Source organism: Phanerochaete carnosa (assembly GCF_000300595.1).
Source record: "Phanerochaete carnosa HHB-10118-sp unplaced genomic scaffold PHACAscaffold_6, whole genome shotgun sequence".
NCBI classification, from domain to species: Eukaryota; Fungi; Basidiomycota; class Agaricomycetes; order Polyporales; family Phanerochaetaceae; genus Phanerochaete; species Phanerochaete carnosa.
In genome coordinates, this window is record NW_006767633.1 from 1523734 (window position 1) to 1550797 (window position 27064).

General features: G+C 55.1%; 9 protein-coding genes across 9 annotated transcripts; 4 read left to right on the forward strand and 5 right to left on the reverse strand.

The window, feature by feature from the left end:
* Positions 1-296: 296 nt before the first annotated feature.
* Positions 297-3151, reverse strand: PHACADRAFT_123292 (uncharacterized protein). Its single transcript, XM_007396966.1, has 11 exons — positions 3056-3151; positions 2979-3002; positions 2866-2925; positions 2460-2817; positions 2127-2407; positions 1898-2066; positions 1735-1821; positions 1587-1663; positions 1455-1536; positions 1164-1401; positions 297-1102 (listed from the first exon to the last, which is right to left on the reverse strand). Exons 1-11 carry the CDS (start codon positions 3122-3124, stop codon positions 955-957), a joined length of 1593 nt encoding a protein of 530 aa, XP_007397028.1. The 5' UTR covers positions 3125-3151; the 3' UTR covers positions 297-954.
* A 2785-nt stretch (positions 3152-5936) lies between these two features.
* On the forward strand, positions 5937-9303 carry PHACADRAFT_258117 (uncharacterized protein). Its single transcript, XM_007396967.1, has 7 exons — positions 5937-6270; positions 6323-6541; positions 6597-6770; positions 6877-6963; positions 7027-7119; positions 7179-7656; positions 7713-9303. Exons 1-7 carry the CDS (start codon positions 5956-5958, stop codon positions 8954-8956), a joined length of 2610 nt encoding a protein of 869 aa, XP_007397029.1. The 5' UTR covers positions 5937-5955; the 3' UTR covers positions 8957-9303.
* A 634-nt stretch (positions 9304-9937) lies between these two features.
* PHACADRAFT_185274 (uncharacterized protein) lies at positions 9938-11293 on the forward strand (the record flags this gene model as incomplete). The annotated part of the gene is made up of 8 exons (XM_007396968.1): positions 9938-10014; positions 10066-10108; positions 10168-10357; positions 10410-10512; positions 10564-10717; positions 10772-10881; positions 10953-11005; positions 11057-11293. Exons 1-8 carry the CDS (start codon positions 9942-9944, stop codon positions 11291-11293), a joined length of 963 nt encoding a protein of 320 aa, XP_007397030.1. The 5' UTR covers positions 9938-9941.
* A 628-nt stretch (positions 11294-11921) lies between these two features.
* Positions 11922-12334, forward strand: PHACADRAFT_196765 (uncharacterized protein; the record flags this gene model as incomplete). The annotated part of the gene is made up of 3 exons (XM_007396969.1): positions 11922-11937; positions 11995-12155; positions 12215-12334. The coding sequence occupies 3 exons, from the start codon at positions 11922-11924 to the stop codon at positions 12332-12334; spliced, it is 297 nt and encodes a 98-aa protein (XP_007397031.1).
* Positions 12335-14342: 2008 nt separating this feature from the next.
* Positions 14343-15612, forward strand: PHACADRAFT_258120 (uncharacterized protein). The gene is made up of 4 exons (XM_007396970.1): positions 14343-14622; positions 14685-15095; positions 15152-15281; positions 15349-15612. Exons 1-4 carry the CDS (start codon positions 14441-14443, stop codon positions 15583-15585), a joined length of 960 nt encoding a protein of 319 aa, XP_007397032.1. The 5' UTR covers positions 14343-14440; the 3' UTR covers positions 15586-15612.
* A 165-nt stretch (positions 15613-15777) lies between these two features.
* PHACADRAFT_146182 (uncharacterized protein) lies at positions 15778-20101 on the reverse strand. Its single transcript, XM_007396971.1, has 11 exons — positions 19660-20101; positions 19106-19528; positions 18117-19046; positions 18016-18062; positions 17774-17959; positions 17392-17725; positions 17059-17338; positions 16889-17003; positions 16455-16833; positions 16278-16398; positions 15778-16220 (listed from the first exon to the last, which is right to left on the reverse strand). Exons 1-11 carry the CDS (start codon positions 20011-20013, stop codon positions 16078-16080), a joined length of 3312 nt encoding a protein of 1103 aa, XP_007397033.1. The 5' UTR covers positions 20014-20101; the 3' UTR covers positions 15778-16077.
* Positions 20102-20201: 100 nt separating this feature from the next.
* Positions 20202-22150, reverse strand: PHACADRAFT_258123 (uncharacterized protein). Its single transcript, XM_007396972.1, has one exon. It carries the CDS (start codon positions 22126-22128, stop codon positions 20545-20547), a length of 1584 nt encoding a protein of 527 aa, XP_007397034.1. The 5' UTR covers positions 22129-22150; the 3' UTR covers positions 20202-20544.
* A 160-nt stretch (positions 22151-22310) lies between these two features.
* PHACADRAFT_258124 (uncharacterized protein) lies at positions 22311-24049 on the reverse strand. Its single transcript, XM_007396973.1, has one exon. The coding sequence runs from the start codon at positions 23513-23515 to the stop codon at positions 22508-22510; it is 1008 nt and encodes a 335-aa protein (XP_007397035.1). The 5' UTR covers positions 23516-24049; the 3' UTR covers positions 22311-22507.
* A 1219-nt stretch (positions 24050-25268) lies between these two features.
* PHACADRAFT_258126 (uncharacterized protein) lies at positions 25269-26974 on the reverse strand. Its single transcript, XM_007396974.1, has 7 exons — positions 26647-26974; positions 26459-26593; positions 26373-26409; positions 26234-26315; positions 25891-26178; positions 25572-25838; positions 25269-25519 (listed from the first exon to the last, which is right to left on the reverse strand). Exons 1-7 carry the CDS (start codon positions 26832-26834, stop codon positions 25446-25448), a joined length of 1071 nt encoding a protein of 356 aa, XP_007397036.1. The 5' UTR covers positions 26835-26974; the 3' UTR covers positions 25269-25445.
* Positions 26975-27064: the final 90 nt, after the last annotated feature.

A 27064-nucleotide genomic window follows, 5' to 3' on the forward strand; every position in this document is an offset into this window, starting at 1 on the left:
GAGAACCAGGCTATCAAGGCCGTTGCAAAGGACTTGAAGTTCCACCATGACCCAGTCGGTGAGCAAACGCTGTAATAATTCAGTCGTATCAGAAGCTCACTCAACGCCTCTTAAGCCCTGCAGTCGATGATTATTTGCAAGCAAACTCATATTGGAGGAGAAGGTGTGTGCGGACACCATTGGTGCATCTCTCAAACCTAACATCCCTTCATTCATAGTTCCTGAACACAACGATTCGTACGTCCATTCTAGCCGTCTGCATGATCATCAGTTGATAAGTGCTTTCCCTCAATTAGCACATTCCTGGTCAGCACATCATAGCCACACTGATTCTGACAAGTTTCATTCATCCTCATATCTCTAGTATACCGACCCGCCATCAGCACTCGGCTTCTGGATACCCTTAGAGAAGTGCACGCCGGAGAATGGCGCACTCTCCTTCCTGCCTGGCTCGCATAAGACTGCTCCTATCACAAAGCGCTTCGTGCGCCTTCCAACAGGAGGCACAGGTTTCGAGGAACTCATCCCGGCGACCCAGGTGCCACCGAGCCCGGAGGGAAAGTACATTCTGGAGGCATGCGAGCCCGGTATGTCCCTATCGTCCCCGTGCCAAGCTCGATACTCAGTAATTTGTCATCACGACGATAGGCGATCTGGTGCTAATTCATGGGAGCGTCCTGCACAAGTCTGAGAAGAACAGAAGCCCGAATACACGGTTTGCGTACACGTTTCATATGGTCGAGTCTCCGCCACATGCGGTGTATGATACGAAAAACTGGTTGCAGCCGACGCCCGAGATGCCTTTCTCGAAGATCTTGGAGACGCAAAATTCTGTCATCTGTTCTGAAACAGGTAGAAAGTAGGGCTTTAATTCAATTCATCCATCGGACGTATGCAAGGTTGTTGTATATCACAAACCCTTCTTGGGACTTGATGTATCCGTAGCTCTATGCCTCAAACGAGCGCGATGTTCGCCCTGCTCGCGAGGTCTTCCGCGGTGAGCTTTCCGAGCTCGTCAATCAGGGCGGGGAGGAACGTCCCACTGCCTTTAACATCTTCTCGCGCGGCAGCGATCTCTGCAGCGATCGTTATCGCCAGTACACTGAGGACCCATCGTGCATTCAGCCGTCGAACACGGGTAATCGTAAGGGAAGGAGACGCACCCTCCAATGGCGGCCACAAACATGTCACCGCGCACGAGCATTCCGTCGTCTTCAGCGTCGGCAGCGCGGCCAGCGGCGGCTGCCGTGCTCGCGCCGGCGCAGAACGTTGCGACGGCGGTGCCGACCATGCAGCCTGAGCCCGTGATCTCGCCAAGGAGGGCGTGCCCGTTCGAGAGCCGTGCGACGGCGTGGCCGTCAGACACCCAGTCGGTCACGCCCGTCAGCACGACAATGCAGCCTGGAGCGTACGTCAGTAGGCAACGGAGTAGAGGAACGTGGGGAAGAACTCACGGTGCTGCCGTGCGAGCTTGCGCACAAAGCTCGCCGGGTCGGCAAAGCCTTGACCTAGGCTGTCAACGCCTTTTGCCTGGACCTGCACTCGGTCAGCCGAGTCCGACATTCTCTAGTCTTTGCATTTCTTACCTCTGAGGAGTTAGCGATTGCCGCGAGCTCGCCGGCGTTCCCCTTGAGGACCGTCGCCTGCCATGCACTCAGTAGTCCTATCGAGAAGGTTAAGATTTTAATTTAGTGGGCGTCGCAGGTACGTCAGCGATGAGAGTCCGGTGCTAACCTTGGGCAGATTCTCTCCGGTATGCCGTGGCGCCGACACCGACAGGATCAAAAACGATGGGCTTGCGGTTAATGTTCGTGTTTCGGCCTGGCAGCGACGATCAGCGTGTAGGTACGGCGTCGGGCAGAGGCATCAGTGCCGAGATATCAGTTGAGAGACGCACCTGCCTCGAGCATGCCGTCCAGGTTCTGGATGGTGCCGAAGTTGACGAGGAGCGCACCGGTGACTTTGCTCAGGTCCGCCATCTCCTCCGGGGCGGTCGCCATGATAGGGGACGCACCGAGCGCAAGCGTCGCGTTCGCGGACTGGTTCGTCACGACATTATTTGTGATCTGCCACATCGCCACACTGTTAGCACGTCAAGCCACTAACTGAAAACTGCGGTAGAGAACCTGATGTACGAGGGGAGAAAACTGCTTGACGGACCGCAGGATCGAGCCCACTGCGGTCTTGATGCCCTCAACCTTGTACGGTGCTGTAGACAGACCTTGCGAAAAGGTCCGGAGCGGCGAGCGGTAGAATGCCTTGATGGCGTCCGACAGCCGTTTCGACGATGCGTACGGATCTTGTGACGCCATGATGTCGCTTACGACTGCGACACCATCGAGCTGGTGACCGGTGGGAGATACAGAGCCCCAAAGGCAGTGCAAAACGTTAGTCGAGTTGATACCCGCTACAACCCGAGGTCAAAACAGCAGGAGGAAGGAAGACCGTGGCGTACGGACCGATTGCGACGGCCTTGACATCCGTGCCGTCGAGCACCTGAAGCATCTCGCCGATGCCACGGGGGCCAACAACGGGGTGCTTCACCTTTTTGGTTTGGGTGCCCCGGACAGGGCCAACGCCGACGTAGTCGGCGCCTTCTGATATCGCGACGCGGACATGCTCGGGAGTGTTGCAGGTCTTGCCGATGACGGTATCCGGCGGTAGCAAGGCACGGGCGATGGGCACGGGCATATCAGTCTGGCCAAGGTGCACGCCATCGGCGCCCATGGCGAGTGCGATGTCGATGCGATCGTCAATGATCACGGGCACATCGTACTTGTCGCAGAGCTCCTTGGTCTTTCGCGCGACGTCTAGTATCTACTGGGTATGTAAGTGACGCAATGACACAGACGAGTGCGGAGTTACCTCTCCGGTGTCGGCAGTCTTTTCTCGCACTTGTACGAGCGTGACGCCACCTTTTAGAGCCTGTGAAAGGTTTTGAATTATTGTTGACGGAGTGACTAAACGGATGTATTTACTTCTTCCAGGCTCTCGAGGTAGTCCTTCCGACAAGTATTAGCACGACGAGATGGACTGTTGATAGTTTCTGCTGCACCTTCGCAGGCGGGAGGAGATCCCTGCCTGTGACGAGATAGAGCGAATAATCGAACTCCTTTTTTGTCATGAGGGTGTGGCTATGCCCGGTCTGAGTTGTGCAAACTTCGGGCGAGTGCAAATTGTCGCCTTCCTTGATGATATCATCTCCTAATTTGAATATCATACGATCATGATCGTGTCGAATTTGATTGGCTCGCCGCGCTGCCGCGGAGGTCAAGCGGAGGCACTTTCAAATGGCAGGCTGAAGCTACTACAGTATTACCCTCATCGCTGTCGGTCGATTGCTCATCGCTCTTGCATCCCTCGTTGTCTGCCAGCTGAGGTAGTCCAGTTGGCGGGATGCATTGCACAGATTGCCCACGACAGATTGCATCCCGCCGCATCCCATCTTTTCTATCCTTAACAGAGCAGATTATAGCGGCCTGTGTAGTCTTCTTACACCACCCTGCCGACAAGTTTCCGCTATCAAGGGCTAGCTTGCAGGGACCGGCCCCGGACACGCAGCTCACCGCCACGAAGCCGCTTCTCGTGCACCCGCAAAAGATTTTGCGTGATTCTGCCTATAGCATCACTTGATCGCACGATGCCGACGTCAACATTCGACGGCAGGCAGTTCGCAGAGATGGAGAATGTTGCCCCGCTTCGGGGTGGTGATCAGGGCAACCGGCTCTTGTGGAAGAGTGTTTCTGACCTTGACGGTTACTACCCCGCCCATGTGCCCCCTTCGTCATATTTCGACGATAGTAACGAACGTTCGCGCGTATGCCTCATGAGCTATCCCTGTCTATGATGTCTCTAAGTTAGGAGCTGTGTTGCCTGCTGTTAACTCACCATGTAGCATGAGTACGGCCACCGAAACACTACTAGTATCACCCAATGAGCACCATCCTCGGAAAGCATGTCCCTCGCCAATGAATTCGAAAAATTATCCACAGATCATACTCAACATATACCTCTTATATGTAGAACATGAACACGAGGGGTTGTGCTTGCGCCAGAACAACTCGAACACCTTGCCCCGACCATAGAAACCGAGCGCTTCTGGACCGTCTAGGGCTCTCCGCCAACATCGGATGCGACGGCGTGAGGTTATCCCCAGCCACTTACAAGGCGTGCGGAAGTCTTGATGCAGACACCGGAGGCCCAGTGAATCCCAGTGTTGAAACCTGAGACGTGGGCGAGGGCGAGAGCCTGACCGTGGCGTGATGATATGTAGCACGCCTCCCGGCTTGATTAATGCATGTATCCGCGAATCAGCTGTAAAGTTCGACTCGGTTTGCTTGACTTGCTCCGGCCATCATCGCAACAGTAGATGAAAGATGGCAAGCTACTCCGCAAAGCCTGTCAGCAATGTATGTACGTGGCACCTACTACGCTTGCCCATGACCACTGTGGAGGAGCCGGGGTGGAGTGTGGGTTTACGGACTCAGCTGACGCTATGTACTCGACTCGCAAGGTGCTTTCAATAAAAGCCTCTGCAGGGGTATTGTCGTAAGGCGTCCAATGAGAACAAGCCACTGTCCGCGGTAGGTAATACGAAAGGCGCACCGCAAAGTCCGGCGCTGCAGGCCTGGTTCAATAAGGCAAGAGGCTTCACACTGACCCTCCGAAGTATACACGCAAGGTTAAGTTCATCTTTCCGACAACACGGATTACCACGGATAGGCGGAAATCACTGTCTTGTGCACGCTTCGCGGCGTTCGCAGGGCCGCTTCCCCATGCGAATTCGTCTTCAGACCTTCAAGAAGGAAGAGGCAGCTGCCGGACACGAGGGAATGCCGCCATTGGCCTAGGTAGCCTATCGGTGCCATTCGATGTGCAGCCACGCGCGTCGTCCGATGACGGGGCTTTGGCACATTTGTTGCCGTTCGAGGAACACACGTTTCACGTCATCCTGCAGGGGCGACGCTTGGCTTTCTCGCTACTGCTGTGGAGGATCTGCACGCCCTTAAGGGACCATCGTCCTCGGACAAGGGCAGATAACATTGCATGAGGCCGCAGGCCTGCCATCTTTCATTACAAGGCGCCACGATGCTCGGTCAACCACTGAAGGATGCCTATCAGGTGAGAACAATCGTACGGCATCGAGTAATACAAACGACAAGATTGTGGAGGACCTAGCGACGCGCGAGGCGATGGTGGTCGTGAGGGTGAGCTGGGAGTTATGGTCTCCTCAAAGTGCCCTTTGGCTGGCCAGCGAGGTATTAGTATGCAAGTATATTTTAAATGCCCGGATGACGCTGTTCGAATTTGATGGCAATGCGGCGGAGTGAGCGGTGGGTGATATACGCATTTCTGAGATGTACTGAGTACGGACAGTGTCGACAGTTTGATGTCTGCACATGCACGCGAGCTGAGAGATGAGATGATGAGGCAGTTGCCAGCCAGCCCCTGTGAGGTCTCGATGGATGATGTTCGGTTTGTTGAAGTGTGTCCGCGGGAGTTGCACATCGATTTGTGTGAGAGCACGGATGCTGAACAAATTGCTGACGAGATGTTTCAATTTTGTTTTTTGGGAGAGGGCTCGAACGAGCGTGGGAAGTGGGACTAGCGCGGGCAACCGCCTCATTGATTGGGGCCAAACAGGGCCAAACGGGAGTCGGAGTTGGCCTGTTGTTGTCGGCTGTGTGAACGCTGCAAGGCCTGGCAGTCCTATACAACCTTCCTCCCGACCCGCCCAGACACTCTTTCCCACTCTCCCTCGTCCATCACGCTGTACACGCCGCCCACCGCCCCCCTACCCCAGTCATGACCTCCGCCGCTGGGCGAAAAAAGTCCATAATCTCGAGTGCAGGGCCCTCCATCGACCTTCCCGTTCCCAACAACACCGTCCTCAACAAGGCTGCGTCTCAGTCTACATCCCTCTACCAGCAATGCTCTGCTCTCCGCACTCGCTTGATGCGCGTGCAAGATTTCTCAGGCTTTTTCAGTCTTTCAGCCGCCCCCGAGTCCTCCTCCTCGCGCCGTTCAACCGATCCCGTCACCCAGCTTTGGGACTGCTTCGCTTTGGGCGTTCCTCTCTGCTATCTCTTCAATCTCCTCCCTTCTGTCAACCCCATTCCTGTTGACACTGCCTCATTCGACCCCACAAATGAGCGGATGAGGAAGCGCGCCATTGCCCAGTTTGCTATGGGGTGCAAGCAACTCGAGGGTTGCGGCACCTTCACAGTGACCGACCTCTGGGATCGTAGCTCTACCGACGGTTTCGTCAAGGTGCGTCTACACTTGTCCACCTAGCGCACGTGTTGTGGCTAATATAGGATAGGTGGTCAATATTGCCACTGCCGTCGTCGACATGCTGCCAGATGAGGCCTACATAGATGACATGCCCTCATCACCACCACTCTGCTCGCCCAAAGACTCGAGCGACTCGCTTCCCTCTGATATGTACGCTTCGGGATTCAGCGACTATCCAGGTTGCCAGGTTGTGACGGAGCTGATTCACACGGAGCGAAAGTACGTACAGGATCTGGAAACGATGCAGGTGCGTCCCTTGTCTCCCGGCAGCGCGGACCAGTGCTCTAACCAGAGAACAACAGCAATATGCAACTGCCGCTGCACAGACAAACACCATTGATCAAGATACCATCCATCTGTTGTTCCCTGGTCTCAACAAGCTGTTGAACTTCCAGCGAACGTTCCTCATCAAGCTCGAGAGCATATGGGAATTACCTTGGAATGAAAGGCACTGGGGCCAGCCCTTCACCGAATTCGTGCGTCCATACTTCCAATCAACCCAAATTGCGCTAGTCGGCTCACTGTTTTATTGTCTCGACCCGTCTGCATTCTACTTGACATACGCGGCGACACTGACAATAGGAGGACGAGTTTGCTGTTTACGTGCCTTATTGTGCGAACTACACATCCGCGAGCGAGATCATGCTACAGGAGGAGCATCATCTTTCGGTGGGTTGCAACCGATCGCGGCTTCTGCGCTTATGGCCAACTGCGGGCGCTAACTCCGATTAGGCTCTGGACCACATTCTGAACGTGAAGTCGGAGTTGCCGGCCTTCCTTATCAAGCCAGTGCAGCGCATCTGCAAGTATCCCCTTCTACTTGAGGTGCGTTTCACTTTGTGTGATGCGTCAGATACCGCTGTGCTAATGGCGCTTGGGTGCAGAGCTTGGTGAAGGTCCTGAACGGCAAGGATGATTACCCCTATCTGGAGGAGCTCAAGCAGGGCGTCGCCGCCGCTAAGCGGATCACGGACATGATCAACGAAGCTCAGCGTCGCGCTGAGAACCTCGCTACCGTCAAGAACCTTGAAGGCCGGGTAGAAGACTGGAAGGGTCACCACATTTCCAACTTTGGTACTCTCCTTCTCGACGACATCTTCACGGTAACCAAGTCGGACATGGACCGTGAATACCACGTTTTCCTCTTTGAGAAGATTATTCTCTGCTGCAAGGAATACGTCCCTCAAGGCCCGAACGCGAAGAAGGCTGGCAAGACCAACTCCCTCTTGAAAAAACAAGGCGTACCCATGCCTTTGAACATCCCTGCTAGTTCGAACGGGAGAAAGAAGAACACGCCCCTTCTCTTGAAGGGTCGGATCTTCTTGAACAATGTCACCAGCGCGGTTCCGAAGGTCAATGCAGGTTCGTGAGCGCTGTTCCCACCGCTGTATTACCGCTGATGTCGTTATCCCTTCTAGGCCAATACTCGCTTGCGGTGTACTGGAAGGGCGACGACGATCTGGAGTACTTCACCCTCCGCTGTCGCAATGAGGAGCAGCTGCGTTTGTGGGAGAACCAGTTGAACCGTCTCATACAGGAGGTCGCTGCTCGGCGGTCATCCGAATCACGGAGCATGCACATGCGTTTCACGCAGGTCGCGAACAGCACTAGCCCAGCCCCATCATCCCGCCAAAATGGTTACTCAAGCGACCGTACATTCTCTATCGTCTCGAGCGCTACGTCTGCGATGTCCGGCAGCGCAACGATGTCGCAGTTCCCGCCACCCACCAGCAGCGCTCGCACCGGGCGCTTCCCGTCAATGCCAGAAGACGGGGTTGCCAACGGCCCACAAGGATACCCACCATACGACGGTTTTGACGTAGACGGCGATGACGACTACGAGGATTATCCTGTCGCATCGAGCATGCCATCTTCGGGGCGAGCGACGCCTCTGGGTGGGCGTATGCGCAGCTCGGCGTCACCTCTGCCTCCCAGCGCATACCCGCCGGCAATGCCAAACGGACGACCGGCATCAAGTAGGAGCAGTCAAGGCGGTGACTACCAACAACGGCCGGCTCTACGAAGTCAGTTCAGCTCAAACAGGCTGCGCACGCAGCATGACCGTCCGGAATCACGGGCAAGCGGGCCAAGTCCACAGCCCCCATCGTTCCCCCTGCAGCGATCGCGGAGTGCGAGCCAACCGAGCGCATATATCGCACGGCAGGCGCCGCCGCCGCTCCCGTCACCATGGACTGGGCACCCACCGCATGTCAACGGTGAGAGCAAGCGCGGCAGCGGCTCGAGCCAATCTACGGCAGACAACAGCTCAGACTACTCACCAAACAGCTCACCGATCACTCCATTCGGGTCGAGCGACACTTCACTATCGGGCATGACGGGAGTCAGCGCACGATCACATCATGACAAGGTGCTGCAGTCCGCAACGGAGCAGCTTGAACTGACGGTGCCTGTGAAGGTCAAGGTGCACTTCCACGAAGACATCTTCGTCATACAGGTGCCGCGGACGACGGAGTACGAAGAGCTCGTGGAAAGAGTCGGAAGGAAAATTCGGCTATGCGGACCTAGGAGAGACGACGGGCCCCTGCGCGTCAAGTACAAGGACGAAGATGGCGACCTCGTGTCGCTAGGATCAACGGAAGACGTCCAGATGGCGTTCGAGTCGTTCCGGCCTGGTAGCCAGGTGACGCTATACGTGCAATGAGCAGCCATCTGGCCTTGCGTTTCGATCAGTCTCCCTTCGTATCCTCGCTGTGTCGCATTCGCTCTTCGTCCATCTCCGCTCATCTGTCGATTTCCGGAATACGCAACTTGCTGAATTCTGACCATCGCATTATCATTATACGGATTTCACTACTACACCTGCACACTCTTTTGTCGATCCTCGTTTTCTTTTCTCTATTCATCTGTATCACGACCCTGTCTATGACTTTCTTCTCGTTTTCTTACGATTTCTCCGGTATTCTACGCACTGGCAGCTCGTGCACATTGATTAACACCCCACCCACACTTTCCTTTAGCCTTCTTCCTTCCCTTCTTCCTTCGCGCATCTATACCCTCCCCCTCCGGTTTCAGTAAGCTGTGGGTGGGCGTGCCAGGTCCCTTAGCCTGGCGACTTCACGGTCGATGTCTCGACTGCCTTGCGGGTTTGGAAGGTATTCAAGTCGTAGTAATGTTTCGTAGTGTGTATCTTTTACTAGAGGCGTTGCAGTCTTGCTTTAGGCAGCTATTCAATGGGAACCACTTATTTTATCCCTATCCCGTCGTGGTTCGCGTGGCCATGGACTGGCGTCGGCAGCTTGCTCCGTTGCAACACCCGAGCAGCATTAGCTCAACAGCGACTTCCCGAGCCTCATTCCCAGGTACGACGTTCGTGCTCGGCGACGATTCTCGTGACTCAGCTCACGTGTGGGCTGCTATATCTATTTTACAGGACGATTTACCGGAGGCTCGAACAGAGAGTCGGGAGTCGGGACGCCGCTCTCATGGCAAGGTACAGTTGATGGAACGGGCCGTCCACTGCAAGGGCACAGGCCCTGAATGTGCGGGGCCGACGGGTTCCCGCGATGCAGAGTCCTTGGCTCACATCAAGGGTCCCGCCGATCAGCTAACCAGACCTGGCTCCATCCTTCGATAAAGGTCAGCGAGCAGGTGTGCGGACCCCGCACACGTCTTGCACCGCACACGCCATGGCCTTCTCCCAAGCCAGATCGCAGCTCGCGTCGATGGTAGCAGAGGCCATCGCGTACGGTGAGCAGCGCCGTGAGCCCTTGAATGCGTCCGAGCGCCGGTGACGAGTGAGCGCGTGAACAGGCATCAACGTCGTCGTGTTCGGCGCAGCGATGACGCTCATTCTGTGAGTGGGCCGGCCTTGGTGATCCGCAGGAGCACAGTGTGCTCACGGCGCTGCTACAGGACACGGCGCGAGCGGAACAGGGTCGCGCTCACGCTGGGCGCGATGACCGTGCTCATGTTCGTGCTTGCGACGACGCACTTTGCAGCCGTGAACGAGTACACGTTCCGGGCGTTCGTCGACGGCTGGCAGCCCGCGTCGCGTATCGGGGACCCTCCGCAGATACAGAGCATCATAGCTGAGATCGTCAATGTGAGTCCCTTCGTGCGTGCGTCGTGTACATTGTTGAAGCTGTGTGCACCAGTGTTCTTTGGGCGACAGCCTCGTTATTTGGAGAGCGTGGGGCCTGTGGGGACGCAGCTATAAAATGATCGTCGTGCCGACGTCGCTGTGGGTCGTTACCCTGTGTAAGTGCTCAGCCACGAGAAACCGCTCTTCTGAGTTGCATATCCGACTAGTGGCAGGAGCCGTCACGATTTGGCTGACGTCAAGCCCATTGTCTCCCATGGCCTCTGCTAATAAGGGCACCTACCTGGACTGGCTCGTCATATGGGCTACCTTGGTGCTGGCGACGAATATGTGGACAGTGGGTATGATCAGCTGGGTGTACTGGTAAGGTTAACATTTGTCATCCTTTCATGTCCATCTGAGCGTTACTTGTGGCAGGAGGTACCATCAGGATGTCATCAAGGTCATCGGATGGCGAAAGGCCGCCTACGGGACCATCCTTATCTTTCTCATCGAATCTGGCGCACTATATTGCATCACATGGGCAAGTGCGACGGCATGGCAGCACTGTTGGTTGGAGACTGATCGCTGCAGCAGCTTGTCATGGTCGTTCTCATAGCGTTGAAGATCGAGGGCGCGCATATTATCGCTCTACTGGCATCGGAGTTTACCGTGAGTCTCCGTGCTACCCTTACTTTGCACGATTGCCTGAACGATAGCCAGTGCCTGTATCCGACGTTGATCATTGTTGTGGTGTGTCTCGGTCTGACCCAGCAAGACCGGATTGACTCCGATGTCACCCTGCCAACTGATCATCAAACAGTCGAGTTCGAACGGCCAGAAGACGTAAGGAGTCTCCCAGGATTTCAAGAAAATGCGATGCATTTGCTTCCGATAACAGGGAGCACTGGTGCCGGCGATTTACCACTGAAGGATCCAGGGGAGTTTTCATCTGTGTGATGTTGTCAGCTTCTCCGTCCATGGTTCGCTCTGCCTGGTACTAGTATATTGGACTCAGTGGTGAGCGGCAAACTATTATACACAAAATACGAAAACACATGTAAAAATACACCACATATAATGCAGATGTTTCTCGGAAGTTTCCTTAGGGATGTAGCTGGGAAAGCGCAGACACTGAACAAGATACAGTGTCACATACATGGGACCTCTTTACGCTTCGAGATCTGAGGTTTCGAATCAGCCTCCTCCCCGCCGAGTGAGCTGGCTACGCTGTGATCAGAAGACTTGTCCTCCGGCTGCCTCCGATGACATAGTCACATGTCATGGCCCTTGCCCGGCTCCTCCAGCGAGCTGCGCTTCTCTCCCCTCGATGGACGCCCTGTCAGCCATCGAAAACAGCCCAACTTCCCAGACTTCTCCGAGACCTGCCTTCTTTGGCAACATGCCTTCCATTTCTGGCCGCAGCCTCCCTCCGAGACCCTCGATCTCGATCTCGCGCCTGTGTTTGCTGCTTGTTTGTCCCTCCAGTCAGCCTCATCCTCACCAACCTATAAGAAAGCCCCCCGCTGTCGCACACATTCCCCAGGCCACTTGACCTCTGGGCACTGCGACCCGGACCAGGTCGGCCATGTCCTCTTCCTTCAGTGCGTCCTCGTTGTCCTCTACCCTCTGCAACCTATCACTCACATCAACTTGCACAGTCACCGGCGAGTACGCTTCGACTGCTCGCTGGCTTCTCTACCCCCGTCTCGCCTCCCCAGCACCAGTACTCGCGGTGATGTGGTACACCTCGCGGTCACTGCCATCGATCCAAGTCGGTGCGCGCTGGACATCTACGGCGCTGCCTCGGCGGCGTGTCGGGGTGTGTCAGCAGGGAGGACAGCGTCGTCCTGGGAGAGGCCACCCCGGCTGTCGATATAGGGCGGCCTCAACCATGCATCGCTCGGTCGGGCTGTGGGTCATGGGGCGAGGTCTCTTGATGGCCTCGCGGTTGTCGGGATGGTCGTGACCGTGGCGCCTCGACTGGGTGGTGTAGGCTGAGTGTGGGGGCGCACACTCAGCAGGACAGCCGACGAGGGATGTGGGGCGTTCGGTACACGACGCCCTTGTTTTTCCCCCTTCTTGTTTGTTTTGTGAGTCTAAGTGAATTGCACCGTCTGCCTCAATCTGCCTCAAAATATATAGGGGCATTGGTGCGGACAGTGAGTGAGTAAGAGTGAAAATGAGAGTGAACGAGTGAGTGAGAGTGAAAGCGAGAGCGAAAGTGATAACAAGAGTGAAAATGAGATTGAGAGTGTGAGTGCGTGAGCCCGTCTGAATAGTTTCAAAGTGGTTGTAAATTTCCCTTGGATAGTTGTAGTTGAGTAGTCGTAGCAGTTAGCCTTCGGATGGTTGTGGTTGGGTAGTCGCAGTCGAGTAGTTGTAGCTGCAATTGTTCATAGTTCCCGCAGGTAGCTACTCGGGGGAAGGGCAGCCACCGTCAGCGGGCGGGGCTGTCCTGGCGCGGACCTTTACGTGGTCCCCTGGGATAAGTATCTCGCACGCTGCAAGGCTTGCGAGCGAAACTAACACGCGCCTGAAGCAGCAGTTAACGGTATTTTATTTATGCGCGGTGTGGTACAGCGCGTCTGAACCTGATCCCGAGCCAATTGAAAATATCTGAGACAAGGCCAGTCGTGAATTTGGTACAGTGTAGGACAGCACCGCTACTTGGGACACGCCATTTTCTGCCCTCACGCATCCTGTCAGGCCTATCGCTACCGTTTCCTGTGTGTAACACATCTACATCTATGTGCTGTTAAAAACCAGAGTCCTCCAGTGATTGTGGCGTAGGTGGTGGAGCAAAAGGTTTCGAAAACCGTCATGTGCGCCGGTTTGAGTAATGCTGGGACTGTTACCGGAGTCGCACAGTGTGCCTAAAAACTACGAAGATATTCAGTGGCACTCAAGCTCTTGCTCAGCTTATGTGAAAAGTGCGTATCATGCTCAAATGTTTAGTGGCGAGCTAGAATGCGTCGGACATGATTCTACCGAGCTCAGGCGTGACTGAGCCGCGATAGGCCTGACCGCGGCGCGACTGCCGCGCCAGCCATGCTGCTAGTATGGGTCACCTATTGTCACTTTTTGTCGCGGTGTCCCAGCTAGTGATAGCCCAGGCTGCTGTCCCCGACCACCTCAATTTTGTGTCCTTCCCCTTGACCTCAGACCCCGTCTCTCGTCGTCTTTTCGCCTTGCAGCTTCGTACCAAGGAATTTCATATGTTAAGATAATACAATATGAAATTTTCGGTACTTACACGCGAGAGATGTACGAATGGGAAGTGAATATTGATCAGATGTCCCAAGGAGTGGTCCTTAGTATACTGTAAAGCCTAGCGGAACGGTCATCGTGCTCCTCGCATTATCTCGGCTATTCTACGCAGCCTACGCTCTGTAAAATATCGTCCGCGACTGCGCCTCCCCTTGAGATGACATTACTGCTACCGTCGGATGAGTTGCCAGCTCTTCATGTTGCGGCTCAGGCTCAGGGTATTGTGGGGACACCGTCACAGCCACGCCGGGTGTTGGCAAGCTTCTGGTCAACACGAGCGAATCAGCCCTACAATCAACGCTGATGCTGTGTCGGAGGGTCACCTTTTGAGTGGACCAGGAGATGATTGGCGCAGCTTCATCGACTTCATCTCTTATGTGATCTGTCCGTGCCATGAGCCCATACTGCTCCAAACACGACCAAAGAGCTCTGCGGCCGCCGGTTTCTCTCGAGCGACCAATCGCTTTCCAAGTTGAAAGTGCATGCACGACCCTTGCTCTGCGGACACGGGGTGTTGTGGGATACGATGATATCCGTGGCCATGCAGCCACAAGTGCTGCTTCCGGTGCTGATCGCGCTACTGGTAGAGCGCACAAACATTGACAAAGTGCGCAGCAGCCCCCGCCGCCCTCCCGTGCTCACTGGTCGTTACAGCTCTTGTCCATCATCAGCAGAGCCTCCTGTCAAGTCTAGAAGCTCCACCTTTTGCGCCACCGTCGGCTACGGACATGCTGCAACGCGCAGCACCGAGCGAGCATTATAAAGAGAGGACGGATGGCGACGAGACCGTCACCGTCTTCTCCTTGTCTTCGCTTCCTTCCCTTCTGCTTACTAGTCATGTCCACTGATATTTCTTTCCCCGCCCCGGTCGGCGGCGTGCCTTTTGAACGCGACTTTGGACCCTCTGTTTTGTTCGCTACACTCTACGCAATTCTTGTCATAGCTGGAATTTACCGCTTTGCTCGGACCACAACGCGCACGCTCGTCAGGCTCGGAACTTTTGCCTTTGCAGTTGAGCGGTGAGTCTCGTCATTTTCGGGAACGCCTTCCACCTTACTGACCACTTGTTTTCTCCCTTCAGAATCGTCATCTGGTCTCTGCGCGCCAAGCAGGCAAAGACACCCGCAGAGGACCTCGACCGCAACCTGACCATCTACTGGCAGATGACCTTCGCGATCGGCTACATCTCATTACACGCTGACACAATCACGCTCCTCCGCTGTCTCTTCGTCCGCACGACCAGGGGCATCTCGCCGAAGGACCAGACACCACTCGAAAGCGACAGGGAGTCGCCCGAGCCTGCCGGGCCGTACGGAGGGTACGCGATGCCCGTCGATGAGGACCAGCCGGACACGCGCTTCTGGTACCGTCGCGCGTTCGGTGCGCTCGCGCTCCTCACTTGGGTGCCCATCATCATCGGCATCGTGATGGGCTACAACTACGTCCAGGCGGAGACAAACGCGGAAAAGGCGCAGAACGTGCAGACCCTCAGGTAATTTGGTCCATTACATCCTGCAGACATAACTCTGACCATGCACCCTTTTGCAGATATGCCGTCTCCGCCATCGTCTTCGTCTTCCTGCTCGTCCTCCAGGCCTTCTCGCTCTTCGGCCTCCTGTACGTCCGCAGGATCCAGCGCACAGGCGTCCTCTTGGGGTTCGTCATCTCTACCGTCCTCGTACGTAGTTCCCGTCTGTCTTCGATGCGTCCGCAGCACAACTCATACTCTGCCCCGGCTGTCCCAGATCATTATCCCTCTCTACCACTTCGTCGTCATGCACAACTGGACAACCTCGCTCACGTCCATGGCGCTCGGCTCGCAGAACACCGCGGGCGAGAAGGCCGCGTTCTACATCTTCCAGGCCCTGCCCGAGGTCGCCGCCGCGGCGCTGCTCATGGTGCCCAACATCCGCGAGCTGTTCAGTACGGGCATGTGGGGAGACAGGTCTACCGATTCCAGCAGGGACGAGAATAAGGCATAGAGGGGCGGTGGTATGGACACATTTTTTGTACGAACAGTCACATTTGCTCTTTCGACAGTTGGACGATTACGTAGATTGTTAATCAACTCAAAGACAATCTTGTGGGTGACACAAAGCAGGTATGTCTGTGTCTTTTCGGACTCGCCCTCGTAGCAATCTTCCGTTGGGAAGAGATAAATCTATGCATGCGCCCTCCCTCTAATGTACTAAGCAGCCGCACGTTCGGAATCCGTGGCACAAAGGACAATCCTATGTTCTATATTACGTTACATGCTTAACAGAAGAGAAACCGATCCAGAACGATGTATGTGTGTATTCTGCCAGGCTCTGGTACTTGTGCTACATCTACAGGCTAACTATATGCTATTATTTGCGTTATCTAGTCTCGGGAAGGTTCTAATATGCGAATCGTTACTGTTCGTAAAGGGCGCGCTACAGCACCGTGTTCGAGTAGCGGCTAAGGTGATGCAGGCTGTATGGGAAACGTATCGTCTACAACGCATCAGGCGAGATGTCGCCGAGTGTGTTGGCATCGGCGGCGCTGTATGCGCTGAACACCGAGGGCGTCTCGCCGCCGTATTCGGACTGATAATCGATGTTTTCGTCAAAGTAGTGGTTGACGATACCACGAGGAGCTGAAGCAAGGACAATGTCAGCGCATCGCAACCACCACAAGTAGTGAGAGAACCCACTCTTTGGTGTCTTCGGCAGGCGACAGCTCGCGCCGCTCTGCAGAATATGGTATGCGACGAGACCGGACCATCCGGTCTGGTGGGAAGCGCCGATGCCACGCCCGTCGTCGGCATGGAAGTACTTTGAAGAAGCTCGTCAATAGTCATGTTTAACGAAGTGGCGACCTTGATACTTACCTCATAGAACCATACGTAGTCCCTGAAGTGCGGATCGTAGTCGAGCTTGACGTTTCCGCCGTTCGTGGCGCGGCGACCCTCGACGTCGCGTCCAAAGATGTGAATAATACGATGCTGAATCTCTTCGGCGACGTTTGCAAGGTTCATGTAGTCCCCGCTGCCCGTAGGACATTCGACCTGCACCTCATCGCCGTAGTACTGGTAAAATCGCTGCAAGCTCTCAATGAGCAGGAAATTGACAGCGAGCCAGATAGGTCCGCGCCAGTTTGAGTTGCCGCCGAACATTCCGGACTGCGAATCGCCAGGCCAATAGTTAACTTCATGACGCTGGCCATTAACGTCCATGCCCCAAGGATGGTCCTTGTGGTACTTAGAGAGGCTAAGAGTCGGTACCCTCAGTGACCCTGCGTGAGACTCGTGCGGAAGACACTCACGATCGAATACCGTGCTCGCTCAAGAACTCGGTCTCGTCAAGCATAACCCTCAAGATTCGCTCCAACCGTTCCTTGCTAGCGAGAGCCAAGAGACGGCGTTCACCGCGTCCTGAAACTGGAGAACGCGCATACATCAGCATAGATCATTGCAAAATACAGCCATAACATACCTTTCATGTTCGCCATATTTCGCTCTGATATTTCGGGTCTGTTCTCAATGAACCACTCCATACGTTTCTTGAACCCAGGCAGGCGATCGATGACTGACGGCTCCAAGACCAGTGTTGCGTACAAGGGGATGAGGCCAACCAAACTGCGAACAGGAAGTTGCATAGTGTTTCCGTGGCCGAACTGGATGGCATCGTAATACATGCCATCCTGCTCATTCCAGAGGCTGGACTCATCGTCGCCTGAGCGGAAGGTCATCGCGTCTGCAATGAGGATAAAGTGCTATGTACAGCTATTAGTGACGCCGAAATCGACCAAGCGAAGTCTCTGCATACCTCGAAGAACTTGGAGGCGATGTCTTCGTAGACGGGGTTGTGCTTTGCCAGTTCGAGGGCGATGTTGAGCATGTTCAAACAATAGAATGCCATCCAAGCCGTGCCATCTGCCTGGCGTAAAGTTCCTCCAGTCGGCAGAGGCTCCGACCGATTGAAGACTCCGATATTATCCAAACCGAGAAAGCCGCCTTCGAAAACATTGTTACCCTCAGAGTCCTTCCGGTTCACCCACCAGGTAAAGTTAAGGAGAAGCTTCTGGAACACACGCTCGAGGAAGGGAAGATCCTCCTTGCCGTAGAGTTTTCGTTCTATTTTGAAGATGCGGAACGTAGCCCTGATGCACACATTAGCGATGCACAGTAAAGAATGTCAATGAACGTACCAGGCATGGACAGGAGGGTTTACATCGCCGAAGTTCCACTCATAGGCAGGGATTTGGCCATCCGGTTTCATGTACCATTCGCGTGTGAGCAGGTCCAATTGCTTTTTTGCGAAGCCTGGGTCGACGACTGCGAGCGGAATGCAGTGGAAGGCGGTATCCCAAGCAGCGAAGAAGGGATATTCCCATCTGTTTAAGGTAGGCTTCAGCATGGATATAAGGGCTGGTAGGGACGTGCCACGTACTTATCCGGCATGGACAGAATATCTGCCGCGTGCATGTGCTTCCAGCCCTAAGCGTAGGATAAGTGAGCCCGCACGGGGATGCGTAGAGAAAACGGGCATACTCTGTTGCGAATCCACTTTCGTTCAGGTGGCGGTGGAGGCTGCTTCGGGTCACCGTCAATCCATGGTTGCTGGATGAATTGGTAGTACTGCTTCGTCCAGAGCATACCGCTCAAGGCTTGGCGCATGATCTGCCTGAAGTCGTCGCTAATTGGACCGATGACCAGCCCATTGAAAAACTCATTCGCCTCTTCTCGTCGTTCCTCGACCGCGTCATCGAAAATGCCTTCGTCCTCGACGCTGGGATCTTCAGACGGCTTACGCTGTGTAAGCTTCATACGCACGACGGCGCATCCTCCACGGGGAGGAACGTTCTCAAAGACGTAATGTGCGGCCGATTTTGTACCTTTCTTCTCCGGATTAACATAGTTGGGTGTAGGAGGGAAGGGGGTACGCGGACCCTGTTCCTGCTCGGACGGTGGCGTCTCTGACTCTGCACCGTTGAAGCCGCCGCTTGGAATCGTGCGGTGCCCTTGGGTGCTGGAATGGATTTTCGACACAAAAAACCCGTCGACTGCGTCGGGTGGGCGATGAGCGGAGATGATATGATCGTGGAAGGCGTCTTTCACATATAGCGTCTCGTTCTGGCCACCATACAGCCTTGAAAAGTTTGTGTTGTTTTCCGTGAAAAGGAGCTCTGGGAGCACCCCCTCTGTATCAGACTCTGTCTGAACTTCTTGACCTTGAGTGTCCACGGGGGGCGGAGATGGCAGGCAGTAGAGATGGAACTTGCCGAGTGAGTGATGTTTGGCAGTGATGACGCCCTCGCCAGACGCGTGCAAGCTGGGGGTAGGGGAATGATCGTCGTTCCAGGACCAAGTATTAGGAAACCAGAACTGAGGAATAACGTGGAGGGTAGCAGGGTCAGGTCCACGGTTGTAAGATGTGACGCGAACGTAGATGCTGTTAGGATCTTGTTCGTCTTTGGCGTACTGTATGACGCATCTGATTAAGCGAAATACACACGAATATAACTGGGTATGTAACGTACCTCGACGAATACGTCCCAGTAGCGATCATCGCTGAAGCAATCAGTGTCCAGAATCTCGAATTCCGGCACATCTCGTCCACGATTCACGTTCTCCCTGACCAGCTCGTCGTAAGGGAAAGCCTTCTGGGGGTATTTGTAGAGGAACTTCATATATGAATGCGTAGGCGTCGAGTCCAGGTAGTAGTATAATTCCTTCACGTCCTCCCCATGGTTGCCTTGATGACCGGTGACACCAAAGAGTCGCTCTTTCAGGATAGCGTCCTGACCGTTCCACAGCGATAAAGCGAAGCAGATGCGTTGATGGTTATCGGAAATACCTGCAAGACCGTCCTCGCCCCATCTGTAGGCGCGAGATCGCGCATGATCATGAGGGAAATGCGACCAGGCATCACCGTTGCTAGAGTAGTCCTCTCGGACCGTAGCCTGAAGATCACTTAGTGAGCAAATAACCCTCGGGCACAACAACGATGCTGAAAACGAGACATAAAAACCCGCATATACCGATCGCGCGAATGCAAGATATGGTGATATAGAGACAGAAACGTAGGACTCACCCACTGACGATCGCTAACGTACGGGCCCCATCGCTTCCAGTGCATCTCCTTCTCGTCGTCTTGAACTAGCCTGTGCCGCTCAGCACCATGGTAGTCTGGGCCGAGCTGCTCAACGAGCCTCTCGCGGAAGGACTTGGTGGGTCTGTCCTCAGCAACATCCCTGGGGGACGAGTCTGTTTTGCTCTCCCTGAGCTTTGGCGGCGGTGCGGGGGTCGCAGGCGCTGTAGGCTGGGGGATCTTGATCGTGAGCGGGTTGTCCGAACCTGAGCGCGGCAAGCCTGCGTCGGCACTGTTGGCCTTGCCGTCGGGAGGATTGCCAAAGAATTTGCCGCGGATCTGCTCAGCGCGAGACATAGCGGCGAGGACCGATGGTGGTGGTTGGAAGTAAAGCGAGGCTGGCTTGCTTTACAACGTCTTCTGTCGAGCGTCTGGCGCTGTTTTTGAGACTAGCACGCGCACAACGCGTCGAATCTCGATGGCGCCCGGGCCCGCTCCTCCAGACGTCATAGGCCAAGTTTCGGCGCTAAGGGCGAGCCGTAAACAGGACAACTGCAAAGAAAATGGATTGACGAATATCGCACACATGCAATTGGATACGATAAATATTATAGTGTCGTAATGCCGAGAGTGCTATGAGGATGGTAGGAGTAATGAGTGGTAAGTCCGCATTTCCAGATGTCAGATTTGAGAGTGAAATCCAAAGGAGGTCGGACATGCGCAAACTAGTGCAAAGCGGTGAGAACGCGGTCGTGTATAATAACGATAGTCGTCACTGAATTCCAAACCATTATGCGGGGGGATTCAATCGACCCATGAAGATATTGAAGGGAACCTCATGAAGATATGTGGCTGCCTGCAGCCTCGCAATTTACGCAACGCGCCTGCTCATTGGCTCCCGAAAACGTTGAATGTGTCTTTTACCCGCCAAGTACGAGATCGGTCCGACTCCTTGCTCGACTGTGACGACGACTCCGCCTCTTTGAGTATGCTCGCAGACCAATCAACGTCAGGCTCAACAGGCACAGTGATGTCCAGCACGCCTGACTTGCGTGATGGCGACGCACGAACATCTGGCGATGCATTGCGCGAATCTGATGCGGCCTCGTCCACCCTAGCATTCATGGAAAGCAGTGAAGGCGACTGCCCACCAAAGTAGCCGATTGGCGTTTGTTGAGGCGTTGAGAAGAGCGACGAGCCAGACGAAATGGACGATTCCTTGCGCTCACGGGGCGTCAGGCTAGGCAGCGGCAGCGGACTTGAAAACGGTGAGGATTCGACGACCTTGATCTCGGCTGGCGTCTCTTTGTCCTTATCTTCTGTCTCGAAAAGACCGAGAGGCGACGTTGAAATGGGCGTATCGAGCGCAGGAGGCCCATCCTTCCTGGCGTAAGCGATCGGCATACACGCCATATCAGCTGGTGGCGCTATCGGCTCAGGCCCAGAGATGACTGGAGACGCCAGAGAAGAAGTCGACCTCTTCGAAAACAGGAGCTGCAGTGATGGACGCTTCTGTCGTTGACGATGGGACCACGTCGGAGACCACTCGATGGCGCTTGCCTCAGATTTATCGACCTTGCTCAAAGGCGGAAATGATAAGAGTGCTAGAGACTTGCGGGTAGGAGAGACTGGGCTTGCAGTACCCGACTTATCGGCTTGCGAAGGTGTTGACGGGAATGGAACGGGAGAGTTGGCGAAAGGGCGGCGTGGGCTGGGAAGGGGCAAATCGATTGGGTTGGCGATGACGGGGACGCCAGGAGTCGGATATGAAGATTTTTCAGAAAGGTTCTCGTCTTCAGGGATGATAGCGGGCTGGAGCGAAGATGCCTCCGACATCGTTGATGGCGTTGCCAAGGAATCGGTGGACGTGGTGAGTGCGGGCATGTTACTGGAGCTGTCGTCGGAAGGGCTAGGTGGGTGATCAAGAGCGGAGACGTAGGATGCAGCGTCATCTTGTCCAGAGCCAGAATTGTTCGACGAATGGTATGGCGAGCCGCCCCCAAATCCGAGCTCAGGCGCGTGGAGCGCGCTTGTACGTGCGCCAGCTCCCGAACTAATCCGAGGCGGCGCATCCGAGTATTCGCTGTAGAGGCTGGCCACATCAGACGCATCTGCACGGGACCTGTATGAGGCCCGACTGCCTTCTGTACCAGGTATGCTGTCATAGCGATCAGACATAGGTTTGCCTTCCCAGATACCAGGTGCTTCGCAGAGTACACGCAACAAGGGAGGGCTCATATTGAGGCTGGGGCAGAAGACAAGTAGGAGGTTGCCGAGCGTCATCCGTGTTTCCTTGCTCCGAGCGGATGTAGCCTGAATGAGCTCCACAACGGTGTAGAGCAGGTCGCGGTTCACCTGAGGCAGCTCGGCAACCAGCGAAGCTAATGTCGCGATCGTATTCTCGGACATGGCGCGAGTGCCCGCGAAGCTCGGCATTGCGAGAGTGGAGAGCGAGGGCGGCTTCCTCAGCATGGGGAACCCACGACTAGACCCTGGCGATGTCGGACTAGTATTTCCAGCCGCTTGCGCCACTGACTCCTGCATGGCAGCATCCGAAGCCAGCGCAGTTTCGAACAGCGGAATGAGACCTGCAGTCAACAGCGACTGGGGGACTGCGAAGACATTAGCGTGGGAACCGATACAAGTGTGTCGCGCGGCTTACGCTCTCGGAGGTACGCTTTGAAGATAGAAGCCACTGCATGAGGATCGAGATCACCGGGATCGCTCTCCACCAAGCTATAATCGGCACCGGCGTCGAACTCGGCGCGCAACTTTGCTACATGCGCCGGTCGCCCATTCAAGCTATCACAATAGAGTCAATCTTTCAGCACCTAGTATAGTGGAGCTCGACTCACCGAAATAGACCCTCCTCCTGCAACCCCCATAGATGGAGGTGCTGGGCACAGCGCGTTACCAAGACAGGTAACATCCGTTCTTCTAATGACCGCTTTGTTACAGGATCCGTGAATTCCCCATACTCGAGCTGCTGCCGCACGGCATCTGTCGCAGTCTGTTGCACGCACGTCCAGAGGTCCCTGCCGAAGACCAAGCCGCCGGCTATGGGCACGCCGGCTCTATTGAGCTGGGGACCCCTAAGGCACGTACCAAGGTTAGGACCTGAAAACCCATCGATATCTGACAGATTCGTGACGGACGAGGATACGCTCCACGACCCGGAAGGGGCATTAGGCGTTCTCCGCTTGGATTTCCATGCACCCGGTAGCGGTGGTTGTCCGCTAACTGATTGCCCCGAAGCGGTCCGACCAATGGTATCAGCGAGCTTCCCATTATTGAAAGATGAAGGTGCAGTACCGGAGATCGACCCGCTGAGAGAGGACGTGGAAGAACAAGCGGAGTGGCTTGACGAGCTTGCGCTGAACCCGCCCCAAACCCGGTGGACCTTCTCAGCCGCACGCTTGCCCAGCCCAAGGGCGGCGGGTGCAAGACTGCCGGTGATACTAATAGCTGTCTGACGGAAGCTGGGGTTCACGGCTGCATTAGTGCGCCGAGAGTACGACGGCCGGGGTGACGGGGGAGGCATCCGCTCGGTGTTAGAGGTCATAGCCGTCCAGGCCGCTATGCGGCTGCGTACATTGGTGCCAGTAAGGTACGCAGCATCTGGAGGCGACGGAGGAGCAATGAGCCTGTTGGCGGCGATGTTGCCGAGAGTGGGATGATCTCGCGACGGCTGAGAGCTTACATACGACGTCTCCGTCATAAACCGCGTCAAAGGCAATGTCGCGGAGTGTGGATTGGGAGGACCTGACAAATTTGACTTGTGAGCAGGAATAATATCGACCGAGACAGAGCGACGGTTCCGGGTCTCCGCAGAGGCTACTGGAGAGAGTCGTCCAGACATAGAGACTCTAACGATGTCTTCCTCCGAATCCGAATCGTCCTCTTCCGCCATCGCAAACTCCGCGTCGGTTATAAGAGCACTGAGGCGTTTGTTCGCAGGCACTATGGTGTGGCCAGAATGCGACGACTCAGCGAGAGAGACGGGACGAGGCGAGCGCGTCCCAGACAATGTATTCGGACGAATGGTCACATAGCTCGTTGTCGTCGCATCACTCTTCCTCCAGTCCTGCTTCGTCTGGCTGTTAGGTTTGTCCCTGGCGAGATCTGTTCGCGGCGTCTGCACCTTCTGCTCATCCTGACTTTGTATGTATAATAGCGCAGAGGTAGAGCTGGGGCTGATCACCAAGGGAGGAGCTGAGTGTTCAGATGGGAGCGCGGGAACATCAAGCGGGGCTGATGCGCTTCTGGTCTTGTGTTGCTCTGTTTTTGGCGGAGGTATTGGGGGCGCACCGCTGAACTTCGTATTCTGCGGATCAGCAGCAGGTACTAGCGAGGTGACAGATGTTGTCGCCTGCAGATTATGAGCTTTGGGCACGAGAATAGCACTGCGCAATGAACTTACATGTAGATCGTCTACAGATGCTGCAGGCGTTGTCAACGCACTGGAGACTGCCGATCCTATCGTCTCTGTTTCGCGCCCCTTGCCTTTGCCGTTGATGTTCAGTGCTTTTGCGACTGTCGTGACGTCTTCGGACTTCTTGCGACGGCCCCATGCGCGCTTGATAGGATTTGAGGATGTAGAGAATGGAAGTGCTGGCGTAGTAGCAGCGGTGGGTAAAGATGGTTGTGCAGACGACCCTGTACGTGACTGTCCTTGGCCCATAGGAGCCGCAGGCACTGGTGCTTTGGCGGAGGAGAAGGGGAAGGGGAGGAACCTGTGCTTGGGAGACGCACTGGAGGGAGTACAAGGTATGAGCTGATCGCCGGAAGAGATATCAGAGTGGCTCGAGCTTGTGTCGGATGACCCGGAGAGAACTGAAGCCCCAGACGAAGTGAACGAGGTCGCAATCGAACTGAGAGAGGGCGGAGAAGGCACGGATGGCGCGCTGTTAAACTGCGGCGTGTGCTCTCGGCTCTCACGCTTCCGAGCGATAATTCCGCGATACATGTTGAAACAGATGGCAGGCGTAGAAGGGGGTACCCAATGAGCCTGAACCACGAAGAAGTTGGGCCTGCAGGCCACCTGGCGTTGTATGCGTGTTACTAGATAGCTGATCCGACTTATTTGTAGGGGCAATCAATACGGCACAACAAGGATTGTCTAAATCATGTGTGGTAAGAGCGTCAGCGGTGGGAAATAAGAATGTGGACGCAACGAGGCTATGGAGCTTGACCTTCTAATGGGAGATGACCCGCCACTCTATCTGCCAACTCAGGTGTTCATGGAGTATACGGACCCAGTCGGATAAAAGGTCGGTGTGTCGCAGGGCGATTTCGACGTTGTTGTGGAAGATGGGAGGTGGAGGACGACGAGGGAGAAGATTGCTCACCCTTGGTTGGTAGGTACAACAGTCGCGAATGACGGCGGTTAAACACGACTAGGCGTCTGTTTCACCAGGATCGGACGCATCTTGTGCGCTTGTCAAAAATTCATTTAGCGAACCTCCATGGCCATGGAAAACGGACTTTCCATCCAGACACTAGTTCAAACCTCCGGTTGTGCCAAGCATGACATGCATGACACTTGGGCGGACCTACAAACAAACAACTGGGCGACGGCGAAGGCTTTCGAGAGAAGTGGCCCGCCTCCATGAGGGAGTAACGATTGCTCGTCTACAGTTCCACGCTTGTAGTACACCGTACAAGGACAGTTCGTCGGTCTAAATTCATGAACTATCGATATATATCCGACTTTAAAGAGCTGTAAGGTAGGTTGCGATATCTAGCTTCATCAATGTGCAAGCCTGCAAGTGGGTGACGTGTATCATGAATCAGCTTGCTCCGAGGAGCTCCTTTACTAGCTCATACGTAAAGAATGAGGTGGCAATACTCGGTGCTACCTTGACTGCAAGAAAGGTCAGCTTACGACGTGTCTCAGCTGTAAGAAAGACGCTCACGAAGGTTGGGCCACAGTCCTCTGTACAATCCACGAATACCTTCCGTCCGAATGATGCTTTGAAGCGCATCCAAGGCGCCGTTATACTTGATCCCAAGGGCGTTCATCCCGGTCACCTGCATCTTCCGCCGCAAAACATCAAATGGATAGGTCAGAGACTGCGAGACGGAGCCTGCCAATGCGCCGCACGCCAGTTTCCGCGGTACGCTGCTTTTGCCAGGTGGAGTCATGGCGCCACGCAGAGCTTCGTACGCTGCAAAATTAATACCTACGGAGACAGCGCTCAGCAAATCTCCGGTGACCTTAACAAATGAACTTGCCGACGTAGGGAGCCACACCCATGGCAGTCGGAATCAGGCCGCGGTATAGCGCTCTGACCCCTCCCTCTTCGCGCACTACCTTCAAGGTCATTCCCCACATCGTGAGCTCAGCTTTCGAGAAGGTCGTGGCAACGGGTTTTGCGGCAGAGGTGGTGGCTGATGTATGGTACGCCGATGCGAGTGCAGGCTGTCCAGACGTCGCTGTCCGTGGCGCAGAAGCCTGTACTGGAATTGATGCCGTCGCGATGGATAGCCTGGAACGCACAAGGTCTAGCGGATACGTTGAACCTACGGGCGTATAGTCAATAGCGACCTGGACGTTGGAAGCAGCATGGAGACGCACACACAGACGTGATACCAGCTAGTGCACCACTCAGAAGGCGTGTCGGGGTATCTAGCTGTCTGTTACCGCTGGCTGTGAACCACTGCAGTGCTCCAGTCAACCGTCAGTTTCAAGAAACTTATGGAACGCAACGTCTTACCTTCTTCAGTTGCTCATAGGTCGTAAACTGAACGGCACTGCTCCCTCACATTAGCACAAAATGCAAATAAATACTAGATGACTCACCTATAGGGTATGATCCGTAGGCAGTTGATCCCGTTTCCCCTCATGAATCCCTTGAATCCCTCTTCCTTCCACATTCGAACCAGACTTCTCCAAACTCCCGTGTATTGCCCATCTGCATTCTGTGGCTGTACTTGTCTACAGCTATGATTAGCCAAGCTGAACCCGCTGTTCAGCGAGGTCGGACGTACTGTATGATCTTCAACCGTTCCAGCGGGCTCACCACCGTGCGCGACGCGGCGCCTGCAACACCGCCAGCGATGAAGTATGAGGTAATTTGTGGGCTAAGGTTCAGGGCCGCAAGGAGTCCACCCTTCTTCTCGTCCGGCGCCATCACAAGCAGAGGCGATTGCGAGGAAGTTGAGGAAGCTAACGTCATGGTGTCGCAGCAACGGAGCGGGCGTCCAGGCGCATGTAATCGGTGCAAAGAGTGTTCGGCGCAGGGTGTCGAATGAAAAGTCGCTCGGACACGATCTCTGTTGCGTCGGTGGACTGGGGAGTGCGAGGTGCGATACGTAGGGAGTGGGACAGAGGGTGACGGACGCGGGAGGACAAGCCTGGGGCAGATTTGGCCTCAACTCCGAGAAAGGCAATCTGCCACGCGCTCAG